Source organism: Diuraphis noxia, unplaced genomic scaffold, assembly GCF_037042655.1.
Source record: "Diuraphis noxia isolate RWA-SAM2 unplaced genomic scaffold, SU_Dnox_SAM2 contig0004, whole genome shotgun sequence".
Lineage (NCBI taxonomy): Eukaryota > Metazoa > Arthropoda > Insecta > Hemiptera > Aphididae > Diuraphis > Diuraphis noxia.
In genome coordinates, this window is record NW_028301714.1 from 3,142,293 (window position 1) to 3,157,058 (window position 14,766).

General features: G+C 29.2%; 1 protein-coding gene across 3 annotated transcripts in view; it reads right to left on the reverse strand.

Moving 5' to 3' along the window:
- LOC107167977 (uncharacterized) overlaps positions 1-14,766 on the reverse strand; it is a 59,498-nt gene that overhangs the window by 7,644 nt on the left and 37,088 nt on the right. For 2 of the 3 annotated variants that reach the window (XM_089225282.1, XM_089225281.1), the window contains 3 exons: positions 3,927-4,145; positions 3,140-3,481; positions 2,640-3,047 (listed from right to left, as the gene is read on the reverse strand). In XM_089225282.1, the coding sequence (XP_089081408.1) occupies positions 2,640-3,047; positions 3,140-3,481; positions 3,927-4,145 (969 nt within the window). Of the gene's footprint in view, positions 1-2,639; positions 3,048-3,139; positions 3,482-3,926; positions 4,146-9,243; positions 9,648-14,766 lie in introns of those variants that run through there. The other variant, XM_089225283.1, reaches the window with a different exon arrangement.

Genomic DNA, 14,766 nt, shown 5'->3' on the forward strand with positions numbered 1-14,766 from the left:
TTAAATTTATTTAGTTTAAAAATGAATGTAATTCATTAAATAATTAATATGGAATAAAAAAACGAATTAAATTTGATATAACTTAATTGTATTTTGTATGATGTATTCAATATTGTATATTGTATCTAAATAAAAATTCACGAACAAAAATCAATCGAAACAAATTTAATATATTTTTATAAAATTTCAAAATTACATGGAGAGTTACAGTTAACTATTAAAGACTTGGTTATATTTTCAAATAAAAATGCATGTCGATTTTCAGCTAAGTTTTTTTTCACATCCGCGAGTTGTACGTATGACTTAGCGTTATAAGTATTAGTATTAATAACTTAATAAAATAGGTACTATTTTTTCATAAATAATATGCATTATATTTTAGAAAAATACTGAAATATGCATACAAATTAAAAATTTTCCAAATATGCAACATTTAATTTTGCATACCAACACTCCAACACATTAGATTAAGATTCAAATTTGTATCTTACCTAGCTATTTTTTAATTTAATAAATAAAAATATCCAAATGCATACAATTGAGAGCCTTAGTGATAATAGTCATAGGCGCCCATTTGGAAGGGGGGAGGGGTCATGACGGGGCAATTTCCCCCCTCTGGAAAAAAATTATATGAATTTAAAATGTAATAAATATTAGAATTATGTTGATAGCATAAAATAAAACATTTAAGAATTCTGTTGTTTTGACCCTCTTGAAAAGTTACTTATGGACTAAAGGTGCCCATGGTGATAATATTATACATAGAATCTAATTCACATAAAGTACTTCATCAACAATTTTAATTAGGAAGTATAATGTATATTCAACAATTTCTTAATACGATTAACTATAGATTTAAAATAAATTATAACTTATAAGAAAACAAATATACTATGTTAACGTGGATTTTATTATTTTTGATATACCTACATGAAAATGTAAAATATTTATCTATATCTTATAAAACAATTATTCGAAGAATGGTATTACAATACATCTTATAAACCTGTTTATTTATTACTTTAAATTATCATAGCTATTACAAATTATACATTATACAATATACATATTATAATCCATAATATTTTACTACCTATATACATAACATACATGTGCAACAAAACTGATATTTTTAAATGAATTATCCTTTTATTTTATTGCCTGTTTCAAACGTACCTAGATAAAATATTTTAACTAAATATTATATTCAATTAATTACACTGGCAGTCAAAATAGTTGACAAAAATGTACAAAATAGTCAATAGATAAATTTAATTACAGTGATGTAATATGGATTATCACCATCATTTAAAATACTTATAAGAATTATAAGAAACAAAGATATGATTTATCACTTAAAGTATCAAATATCGTACATTATCGAAATTTGTATCGAATATGGTAATAAGTAATGACGCTTTAAAATGTTTTATACTTATTTAACACCAAAATTATTAATTTGTTATAAAAAGTGTATGAAATTAAATTTTAGGTATATCTTAATGCTTAAAAATTAACTTTTATGACAATTTGTCTTAGAAATTACAATAAAAATTAATATTTAATGATACAAATATTTTTAACATCACAGAAATATTATATCACTTTTTAAATAAGATTACAATGAACTACAATAATTTAGACTACCTATTTTAAATGAGGAATTATAACTAAATTTTGTGGTTTTGTGAAAACTAATTGATTTTATCATAATATTACAGAGAAACATTCAAATAAATAAAAAATTATTAATGTAATAAGTACCTATATGGCTATATAGTTATAAAATATGAATAATTTACCACTTAAAAAATCTGAATTTAATTGTTTTTTTTATTAAAAGAAAAAATGTATTGTGTTAAAATTTATGTAGATGACACGTATATTTGTATAGTACATATTGATAATATTGACATCACTTTTTATTATAAAATTCGTATCTATAATCTATATTAAACAAAATAATTAATGTTATGTTTTACAGCTATTAATATGATTAATATAATACTTGAAAATGATTTTATATCATAAATTTGAAATTATCATAATCAACATAAAGTTTATTGATATTGTATAGTGGTCTATCAATGATAGCAGGTATAAATTTAGCTTTAGTGTATCAGTTTATTATCTGTAGGTACTACTGTTACTATAGGTAGGTATATTTGATATTTTAGGGTGTGGTTTACGTTTCAGTTATTTTTTTTTTTTTACTTCAGATGTTTATCTAAAACATCTTCACGCTTGTTATTGGCTTCCATATCGAATTTCAATCGAAGAGTGCATTCTTGAAATATTTGTATCTTAAATTTGGGGGTTGACCAAGATAAGTTGTTAACAATAAATTTAATTGAGTATTTGATATTCTTCCAATGTCGAGGTATTCTTATTTATCAACTACAATGGGGCTTTAGATTTCATCTAACAATATTTAATGTTACTTAAGTACTAATGATTTTGTGTTTGTGTGTATTGCCTACTACATATCTAGCTGAGGCGCAAGTCACCTTTTTTACATATTATAACATATTTTTTACACTATGTATTATTTGTATTTATATAAAAAAAAAATATTATTCAATTTAGGTATATTCAAAATTATCAACAAAATTATTGCGAATGGTTAACGGATATCTCACCTGAACATATCCATTGTGATGCGATTGGTTAAAACCATTTATCGCATTCCGTCCAGACAATTTATCTTTTGTCATTTCGTATCCCTGGACCCTTTGTTGTACTGAATTGAACAATGGAGATGACTCTAATTCATTAACAGAGTTTTTAATAATTTCGGTTTTTTGTTCTCTTTTTTTTCTGATCGGGGGCCTGATAGGTGGCGAATCATTATTTTTCCATTCAGACACTCCTTTGAAGTATCCATTGGCTGGCGTTTCTGTTGATTTCATAGTAACATTTATGAAACTATTTGACGTAGTCTTTTGATGACCTCGATTATCCTCTTCTTCTTCTTCTGATAAGTTTCCGGTAGACGACCTAGTTGATTCGCTGCCAAAATGATGCTCTAGCCATTTAGCTGTTTCCACCTATAAAAAAAAAAGTTATTAAAAAATTATAATAATTATAATTTAGAAGTAATTTATTAATATGTATAGTTATAATAGTTTACTATACTAACTTTTCTTGTACGTTCTTCTTCATCGAAGTCAGCTAGAGTTTTCCCGGCAACCGGATGCTGTTGTCTATCACGCATCTTGCGTATTCTTTCCGATAAGCTCTCCCAACCTACCAATTCACCCGCATTTGTCATCATCTGCAGTTGATTGATATCACCAAGTCGATCTCCTTCTTCGTTGGTCGCTTCGTAACGCATTTGCTCTCCAATTTTCTCACCGTCCGCTAAATACTCAACCAACTCTTGATCCTTGGTCTTGGCGTATCGATGCGAACTTTCACGCAACGACTCTTGTAGTGCTGAAGGTGGCAACGGAACACTGTCTGGTTCATCAACTCCATTTACCTATGAAAACACAATTCATTATTATAATATCAATTGCAGTTATAACGTTAAACAGTCGTATTATTAATTATTGAAATTCATAAATCTGCAGTCAAATACAATTCTAATAATATAGTCACTTAGTCCAAACGATAGAACTGTTTTCTAAAAGAAACATGTGCCAATAGTGAATATAGAAACTAGAAATAGGCTCTAATAAATTTAATTATTTGTAATATTAATTTGCGAAAGTAAAATGCATATTGTACTGTGTAAAAATTATCTGTTGATTAATAAACGAATAAAATATTTATATTTATATATATTTAAGTATATTAAATAATAAAAGTATAATTATATTTACATATTTAAAGTAATCAATTTTAGTTAGAACTTTTAATTTACTATTACCTACACTTTTGAATGGATAAAATGTATTAAATCATTTAATTTAGAAATACGTTACCTCTTCATGCTCGGTGGTTTTTGATGTTTCGGTAACGATTTTACCATCTTTTTGAACTTCTCTTGTGTGTCTGGTATCTTCTGTGTCTGTCACTTTTTTATTTTTGGTACTCTGATGCACTACCCTAGGCCCAGTGCTATTTACATGGACCAACTTGTGATTGGCTTCTTCAAGAGCCTCACGGATGTCTCGCTTGCTCTGTATTGCTTCTTGGTAGGCCTATATCAACAAATAAAAGAAAGCTGATGTAAGTATATTTTTAAATCATACAATTATTTTTTCCAAATGTTTAATAACATAGTTTATGAAAAATGGCAGTTATTAATTATCAAACCAAAATTGAAAACGTTTTTAGTACATAATATTTCATATTTTTTACCTCTTGATACTTAAAAGTAATTTTTAAGTGATCAACTCGTTATTTTCCGTGTAAAATATTTTAATAATAGTTTCTATTAATTTCATTATCATGTTCATAATATACGTGAATACTGAATAGGTACGTAAAAACACTGCAATTCAATTTATTTGCCCAGTCCAGTCTTTGGAATTATATAAATATTAATCAATTTATTAGAATAACTTTTCAGTATAATCATTAATCATATACAAAAATACACATAATAATAAATATATTAATTTTAAATATAGCGTTGTATCAACAATATAATTGACGATCTTTTGACCAACTAGGTTACTCAGCTCAACTATATAGTCTAATTATGTAAACAAGCGTGGTTTATTCTACAGAATATATATATATATATATATATATATTATTTGGTAGGTAATAGTTATACACATGTATCTGCTTATATCGTAAGTGTGTAGACATGTACAACTATTCCCTTGTTAACTGTTTGTTTATGACTGGAATATTTATGACTATGAAGGTCACTGCCACGTCATATGAAGGACGTTTAAATGAACAATAAAGAACATAATATGGAATTCCGATAAACCCCATTACAATAATAATGATACTATTGAGGTTGGATTGCGCTTTGGATAGGCATGTGTGATGGACGTTGGAAGCAATTCTACTTGTATTAATCAATGCCAAACATATTTTTTAGTTGCAGTGTACAATGGACAGAAGATATAAATTAATGATGTAAATAAAATCTATTGGCGGCTCGGGGGTAAATTGACGGTATTGTAGGTATAACAGCTAGCCAACATATAATGGGTAATATTGTATATTAATAAAGTATGCAGCGGTGTTTAAAAATATTATTACGATTCAGTATGTGATGATGGCTGTACATCATAATATATACATAAAGCCAATCTTTAATACGATTATAATTTTCCGTTTTATTGTTATTCAATTGATAGTCTGGATAAATTCACGTGGGGCTTATGTCAAAGAGCGCGTGCGACTAATAATAATCTACCATTATGTATATAAGTAACATATATAGATGGCATATACCAATTTAGCAGTCGATTGGTATAATATACTATATTATTATTATTATTATTATTATTATATTCTAGTTCGTTGATCTACGTAAATAACATCGAATAATATGTCTGTGCGGTTGGAATATTATCGTTGAAGCCCCGACACTTTCACTCTGCAGGCGGATTCCTACGAATCAATCATGGCCATGTGATTGACCTTTTCGGCTTTACACAGTTTGGTAAAATGGTAAAATAGTTTAATGCAGCGTCGTTTACGACCAAAACGTGATCACAAAGTCCAATACAAAACAACATATTATAAATATTATATTATTGTTATATATATCATACAAATGCGTTTATCGGTTGCTTATATATTGTTGCCTCAACTCGATGGTATTATACCAATGTATTATTGCGATAGTAAAATGTGTCCGTGTCGAATGCCACGGCGACTGAAATGTATCGTGTACCAGCCTGTATATATGAAAAACGGTGCAAAATGTTATCTTTAACGGAGTATTTTCCATTGTCACGACAGCCATAGGCGTCAATGCATCATATAATATTTTATGGAGACGGGGACACATACAATGCAATAATGACAGACGACTAGAACACATCACCGTTAAGGTGTCATCCTATTAGGACACGCGCTATTATAAAGTACCTATGTGTTTTTGAAAGGCACTTAACACAGAAATTTAGTTATAATATGGTTTCATTTTATTTATATTATACTACAGCTAACTGTGTTGATTTATCATTAATAAAAAATAATATGAATTTTTCCCGTCGAGCTTAAATGCATGTGATGGATTTATTTATGTAATATATTTTCCTTAGTACACGCTTTTTTATTTTATCATAATACATATTAATATATTATTATGAGCTATATTATCTTCTCCTCGAGTATTTATTGTTTCTTCTAACATCAGATAGGTATATTTTGGCATTCAAATTGATAACCTATACGGCTATATACCTACTTACAATCAAATATATACAATAAACAATATATACGTGAATTGATAAATTAGAAAATATATTTGTTTATATTTTTCTTTTTTTTATGTAAGTATATACTATTAGGTACCAATATATTTTGTTAAATTTTATTGGAGACGATGATATCGTGTAGTGAAATGTTGTATTTATATATAGGCGTGCTATACAGATATTGCAAATGTTATGTGTGTCCAAAACTACATATGATAATAGTCACTTTCAACTTAATTATGTATGTATATATTGTACTGCAGCATATATAGGTAGTTATGGGTATCTAACATTAAGAAATCAGCGAAAACTAGCTGTTTGGCAAAGGGACCTCTAACAAATAACAATGGTTTGTGTGCATACGACCAAACGTTAATCGTTTTCGGAATACGTGCTGTGGTCAGCGCTCAGCACCTACTTTCAGTCAGTGTGTAGTTATAATAACTCTGAACATTTTTGTACAGGATGTAACATCTTTTACAAAAACTGATATCAATATAATTATTATTATATCAGTTGAAAATTATTTAGTTTCACTTAGTGTTTCTATACTTTCAAAACCTAATGACTGCAATGTTTGCCTGGAAAGACTGGCATACTGTGGACAACTAAATACGTTATTTATATATTATAGATACCTACAATATTTCATATGATATCAAAAAACAGGCAACCTTGGTAACGTTTTTCATATCGCGTGTATATTCGTGTCCTAGGGGTCCGAATTCCTTCTTAAGTCTGGTCACGGAATATGGATATTCTGTTCGTGGTTTATCTTTGGTCATAGCTAGTATAACCGATATCAAAGGATATTTATCATTATACAGTATACACTTCGAAAAAAAAATTGTATTATATACAATTTTATTCGTGTAGGTATGCTGTTGTATACCTTCGAGAGGCGTTTACAGAATTCTCCTCGGTACTTTCATAAAAACTTTGTATACCGACACCCGTAACCCACCGAAACATCTGAAATTACCGTGTGATGGTATATTATATTATCTAGGCACTATACAAAATACGAGTAACTATACAGAATATAGATATCGAATGATCAGATACAGGTATTTTATGATTTTGTGAACATATTAAGTATTTTATATACATAGTAGCGTATACTAAATTAGTATATTATAAACAGTATTAACTGACATTGGGCTTTATATAATATCAACAGTGATTGTATAGGTTGTGCAGGTTCCGTTTCGGTTAACACCGGCAGAAGAGCTATAAAAAATGAAATTCGTAGTAAACAAAATCATTGATTGTCTTTACATAATATATTATATTATATTATATTATACTATATAGTCATTATAATCACATATATAAATATGGTTTTTTTTATCGAGTCGTCATTAATTCAAACAATTTAAACATATTATTTTTTTTTACAAGTAATATACAATCTGTATCATATTATACATACACATTATTAAATTAGAAATTTAAACGGTTTAAATATAAGTATGTATATATTTGTATTAGAAAATATAGTAATTCATTTTTGGTTATTTAAATATAATTTTGGACTAAAATAAAAACTATTTTCTTCTTATATTTTTTAATGTCTCTGTATATCATCATATTATAAATTTTTGTTGATGTATGAATGTCATTTTATAATTGCTTCTACAATATTATATTTAGTACGAGATAATAATAATATAATATTTTAATTGATGAATACACAGTGATGTTAAAAAAGAACCTACATCGACATAATGTTATACACGGTGGTCAGAATCCATTATTTACAAATCCCAGACAACTAGAAGTCGTTGGACCCGTGTCGATGCTGCAGAGACTTGAACGCACGCCTACGCGGAGGCGATATTGTATACGTGAGAAATAATGGCTATACCACGACGGTCCACGATAGGATTAGCTGAATTTTTCACGAGAAAATACTCTCTTAGATCGTACACACGCGTACCTATACAATTAATACTGTATATTAATAGTACAAGAGTACAACGTGAGTATCCATTATTTTTCTATTTCTATTACATATTTTTTAAAAAAACCAAAGAAGGTTATTTTTGACGTTTTATTGTTGTCCTTGTTTTTGTTGTTAATAGCGTTTCATCTGAAGACATTTGGCTATTTTTAAGTGTGTATAATTTGGAGGGTTATTAAATAATTATAAATATATGCACGTTTGTTTGGACGATAATTTATCATCAGCCTAAATACCCGGTTACAAGTGATGGGAACAACAGTAAAATAAACATAATATATTATACATTTATACATACCTAGTACCAAAACAATTCGTATTGTGTAAGCACTGCAATCAGTGTTTAAAAAAGTATGTTAATTGAATCGATAATTAAAAGCATTTCTTTTTGTTCACAAAAACGACGGGATCACAATGCATTTATTTACCACCGTAGGCATGTAGGTATACTATGTATAATAATTTATACTCGTATAATATATTAACAATTAATATGACTAATTATGCCAATATCAATATTCGATTAGATCATTCGCCAAATACAAATGCTTACAATACACGAACTGCAGGCGAGCGCCTCGTATAATATTGTCGTCAAAATGTCGACATCAAGCTCCTCCCCCTCAAAAATTGATTTCACGTTGGCTGCGCTACCTCAGCTATAATATATACCTCTAATAATAATACCTAACCTAACCGTAATAATACGGCCGAGAAATTCAGTGTTCCCTAAATTGGTGAATACACGGTATATATATATACATATGAGTACCTAGGTATACAATATAATATAGTACTTGCAAGTAACGGGCGCGTCATGAAACTTTAGGTCGCATTTATATATTTTCGTTTTCGCCTATCATCGGATAAATAACATTAAACGCGTGATAATTCATAATATGATATTTATCATATCAAGAACAAGTTCGGAAATGCCACACTTACCGTTATAGCTGTTGTTAAATATACCATATAATGTACACATCCCGCCGCGGTGTAGGTATATTACGGCCCACGCGCCGATTGTCTTGCGCGGACTATATGGTGGTACAGACTACGGCGATCGCGACGTATAATAGTCCTATACAATATTATATATTATGCCTGTCTGCAGAATCTAGCACGTCTCTACGGTGTCGCCCGGGACTGAACCACGGTATACTATTATTTTATAAAACGAAATTATACACCAATAAACCGTGCGGTCGTCGTCGTAGGTATACTGATTTCGACACTAATAATTGTAGGTTTACATACGATTCGATTAAATATCACAACGATATTTTACGAAAACACACGACTGTATCACACCGACGGACACCCATCCGGTTCACCGGAATTACACGGACTGGACTAGACGCGTTACAATGTATATAACACAACATATACGCTGTCTGGCGCGCGCACGCTCGCCCGTGTGGTAGTAGAACACCGGTTATTATTATATACGACCCGATCGATCGGCCGCCGACTCTCGGTTTTTTTTTTTTACTCCTTCGTCGCACGTATGTGTACACGTAAATATAATAATATAAGTGCATTATTATTATATTCCTTCCATCCAACCATCGTCGTCGTTGATGCTACAGCAGTGGTGTGCTCGCCGCTGTCGCTGTCACCGCCGCCGCGTCCGTCGGGTTTTCTAATATTTCAGTTTTCTCTGCCGTTCACTCCCTCCTTCGCGTCTCCAAGAATTCCGTATAGACTGCAGGCGGACAATAAGACCGAGACGTGATTACACGCGCCAATGTTATTATTATATTATATTATATGCCTATATACTTTATATATATACCTATAGATACCACCGACGGTGTAAGTATAATAATGCATATTGCATAATACACAAATATAGTACCTATATGAATATTATGCATTGTGATCGATTTTTTTAAAACTTTTTGTCTAGTAATTATATGTTATATTTTTTTAAGCCAACATCAATGAAATTATAATGCAATATATACGGATACGCGTACAATGGGAAAATCGCCAAATCGTTTAGAAATCGAACGCGTTACACAGGTCGATTCGCTCGAAAGACGATTTTTTATATTAGGGTATTATATATACTTAATTATTTTTTGGAGACATATCATAGTTTATGAATACTAATAATATTACTCTATTATTCGATAAGTAGGTATCTAATAATTAATAATTATACTCAGCTATTTTTGTACAATTAATGTAAGGGTTTTTAAAATAACATATTCTGTGTCATCAGTTAATATTTTCTATTAATTTTCAATTAAAATTCAGTACAAATAATTTATCCAACAAAATCGTTTATGGTAACAGTTTTTTATAGTTTAAAGTATATTACAAAACGATATATTATATGCATACAAAATATGTGTTATTTAATGTTTAATTACAGGTTATGACAATTATTCGCTTAGTACACAAGTTAACATGAAAAACATTTTTCTGAATTGTTCTTTAAGTGTTGATGTATTTTAGATACAACCAAAATGTATGATGAATTGATGAACAATGATTACCATAATTAGTAAGATAATTTAATTATTGCTGAAAATTGTATTTATACTTATCATTATGTTTAATGAACTTATTTCATAGCTCCCAAGAAACTATCAAAAGAGAAAAATCAACAATATATAGACAACTTCTGTTTTAATGAGTTTTTTTTTAAATCCTAAATATATCTTATCCATATTTAGAGCTAATGATTATTTACAATATTTTGAAAATAACTACCTACCTAATTTGCGTACATGCGTCTATAATGTTGCTTAAACCTTAATTGGCTTTATCGTTATTTATACAAGCCATACATGGGGGTATTAATACAATTTATAATGTGATATAAGCGTCCCGTCTTAAGATGTTGTATAGAATTTAAAACTCTTAATAATTAAATTAAAAATTATACTCACAAATATATTACTTAAAAAGTTATGTTAAAGAATTTATTGACAAAGACTGAATTATTGGATAATATAATGATAGCAAAATCATCTGATAAGTAACGTTTAGTAATCATTTGGGTTTTAAAGGCAGATGCGCATAGTCAAAAACTATTATTTGTTTCAAAAATGTAATAATTTACATAAAAAAATAATATATTACAAATTATAGAATCTATTAGCTCATCATAGTTTATTGTTTAATAAATACTAAACAATAAATTACATTAAACAAATTAAATATAGGTACCAGTGATTTTAGTAAAATAGTAGCATTTAATATAAACATTATTGATCTGGTTATTATATTTAAAAACAAGACAAATAAGCTATTCATAACGAATGGTAGTAGATACTTCATTTATAGATGTTATACTGATATAATATTATTATGGTATACCTAATAATAAAAAAATTCACTGCCTATTAATTTTCCAAAAACACACAATTCTACAATATTATACACAATTTTTAAACAAAATATACAGTAATATTTATTTTATTTAGTAAATTAGTATTAAATAATTTATACACACTAAAATAAATATATGTTTATTTTTTTCAAGGCTACACATGCACAATGTATATGAAACCGAACTTTTGGTGAAATTGCACGTAGGTATGCGTTCGTGCAAGTGATAAAACACGAGGGCAGATCCGTACTACATTATGTACCCGCAATCGTATATATTATTTCCCCGTTTTGAGTGCTGTCCGACGAATAATAAACCACAGACCAAGTGCAGTGGCTCACCTTGGGAAGCGCAGAATATAAAAGTGGTAAGAAAAATACATTATATAGATATAATGCCTGCAATGGGTGTGGTGTCTCCGGGTGACGGGAATTATACCACCGCTGTTATTTAGAAAATTAGCTAAATACATATATTTCGACCGAGCATAGTTGTTTTTAACAACAATAAAAAAAATATTATAAACAGGTTTTCCGTACTTTACATTATGTACATAACTGTTCAAATATAAAAGCCCGTGAATCAGTTAATTTGCCGAGTAAACACGAAATTCCAATTTTGCGTCGACTGTTCGGGTCGTGAACGCCGCTGGTAGAAATCAAATGGTTATAAGCACAAAAAAACCCGGTTTTCACGACACCAATATATGAGAAATACAGACAGCATTAAAAAAAATACAGAACGCACGAGTCAAAAGACAAACGGTTTACATATTACTACATTAGCAAAAGTCGTAAATCGACTCGACTCTTGTGTGTAGTGAAATTCCTACAGTAGGTGCAATTAAGGTATGTAGGAGCAACAAGAAAATTATTAGGTTAGTCGATTTATGACTACGTATAAAATGCAGTTCCTATATACTATATTATGTTTCATATTATGGAAGAAATATACACCGAATGCACGTAAAGAGAATAATATTATGAAATGATAATTAAGTGCATTTTGTCTGCGCATACGATATTAAAACGATTTTATTCCACTACACAAATTACGTTACCTTATAAAATTTGTTATAATATACTTGCAGATATCAATCAATTTGTAATATATTAAACATGCTGTAATTGCACGTTTCAAACATATAAAATAATTTAATATATTCAACCGATAATAACCATATTATTAAAAAATTAAAAATGCGTCGTCTCGAATTGACATATTGAATCCGATTACAGAATTTGAATACCAACCCACCGGGGATACAAGCATTATACAAGAATAATCAGATATTTTGAATTAATATTAGTCTGAATTCTGAATAAATATTCAAAATAAATGGTACAAAAAGTGTGGGGTGGCTATTAATTTGTATATCGTATAGTTGTATTTATACCTATATAGTTTCTTAATGAGTTTGACAAGTTATGATGATATATATATATAACAGCTATATACCTCTTGTCTTCTTGATATGTGCACAATTATAGTAGCAATAGTCACGAAAATCTGATACTTGGCGCGTAAAAGTATTATAAAAAAGTAAACATATGTACTCGCTGATATTATACATAGGTAAACCACGAGCTTCAGATAATGTTATGCGCGCATGATCGTACACGTGTTAAGGAAGTGCGCGCGACATGTAAGAAGAAAAACCGCCATTAAATAGATCTCGAAGAAATGATTAAAAAATATAAATATTTTCGCAATCTCACGTAAGTAGCCTATCGCAAGCAGCGCACACAAGGGGTAGTGGTTAAAGAAATTGTTTCGAAAACCGGTTTCATTTTGAGCTCTTAACGAGCCGCACTTTATGCATGTGCGCCGGACGAAACTAAATTGCACCGCACACTCCTCGGGGCGTATATATTATATGGCTGTTGCGGACTTATAAATCCAAAATGAAAAAATGTTGGTAGGTACAAGCACTGCAGGTCCGTGCATTTAAATACGTACTTATACTATATTATACATATACCTATAAAACAGAGATACGATCGAAGCAGAAGTATCTCTTGTAAAGTTGTAACCATAGCATATTATGTAGACACGCGCGTAGATAATAATATTATGGTCTTGCATGGAGAGAAAAAATCACAAATAATGGATACGTTACGTAACGACGGCGTATGGTGAACATTGTATAGCTGTAATACGCGGTCTATAGGACCATAGTTATTATTATGATTGTTATTGTTGTACGGCTACAGTTGAGCATTCGTTGCTATTGGCAGCTATAGCTATAGACGGGTGTCCCATTTGACCGTTCGTTAATAATCGAACAATATTAAGAATAATAATTGAACTACATAATATACAATATAATATATTACAGTGAAAGAGAGAAAAATCATTTCAATATTGTATAATATTTGTTAGTTTTTTGAACCCAGAATATCGTATTTAACCTAACCTAAACAGTTCGTCAAAATAAATGTAATCGTGTACAAAATAAAACTGTTAAAGATGTTTATCTTTCCGCGATACCGAGCAAATATTATCCTTTTCATTACGTGTATAACCTACACCAACACCATAATATCTATAAATCTGATATTATGATCATATATTGTAATATAACTTTGTTGTGATAGTCGTCACTATGACGTTATATTTAGAGTATACAGGATGATTCACCATTCACCAAGCATGCTCAACCCTATATTTTACTTTGATAATGAAATTCTGATTGTTGGAGTATTATTAAATATTTAAACATACTTAGAAGCATATTTTCAATTATTTAGATTTGTAATACCATTTAATAAATTTGCCATGGCAACTAGCGATACAAACTTCATTTTTCAAAGAGAACCAACGTTTTTTTTCCAGTTAATATTGTTACCTAATGAGATGAATTTATTGAACATCACGATATATTAAGATCAAAATTTGAACAAGTGGTTTCCAATATAATATAATTTAAGTACATAAATGTAGGATAATATAATCTTTAAAAAAGGTTTCACAAAAATATAAAATGATATAATTATATTGACCTATACTTATTTATTTTAATCAAAAGTAATTAGTTTACAAATTTTAAAATATTGATAAATTAATATCATAATAGTTAGGTACTAAATTAACTTTCATATCATTATAACCCCATTTGTTCTAAA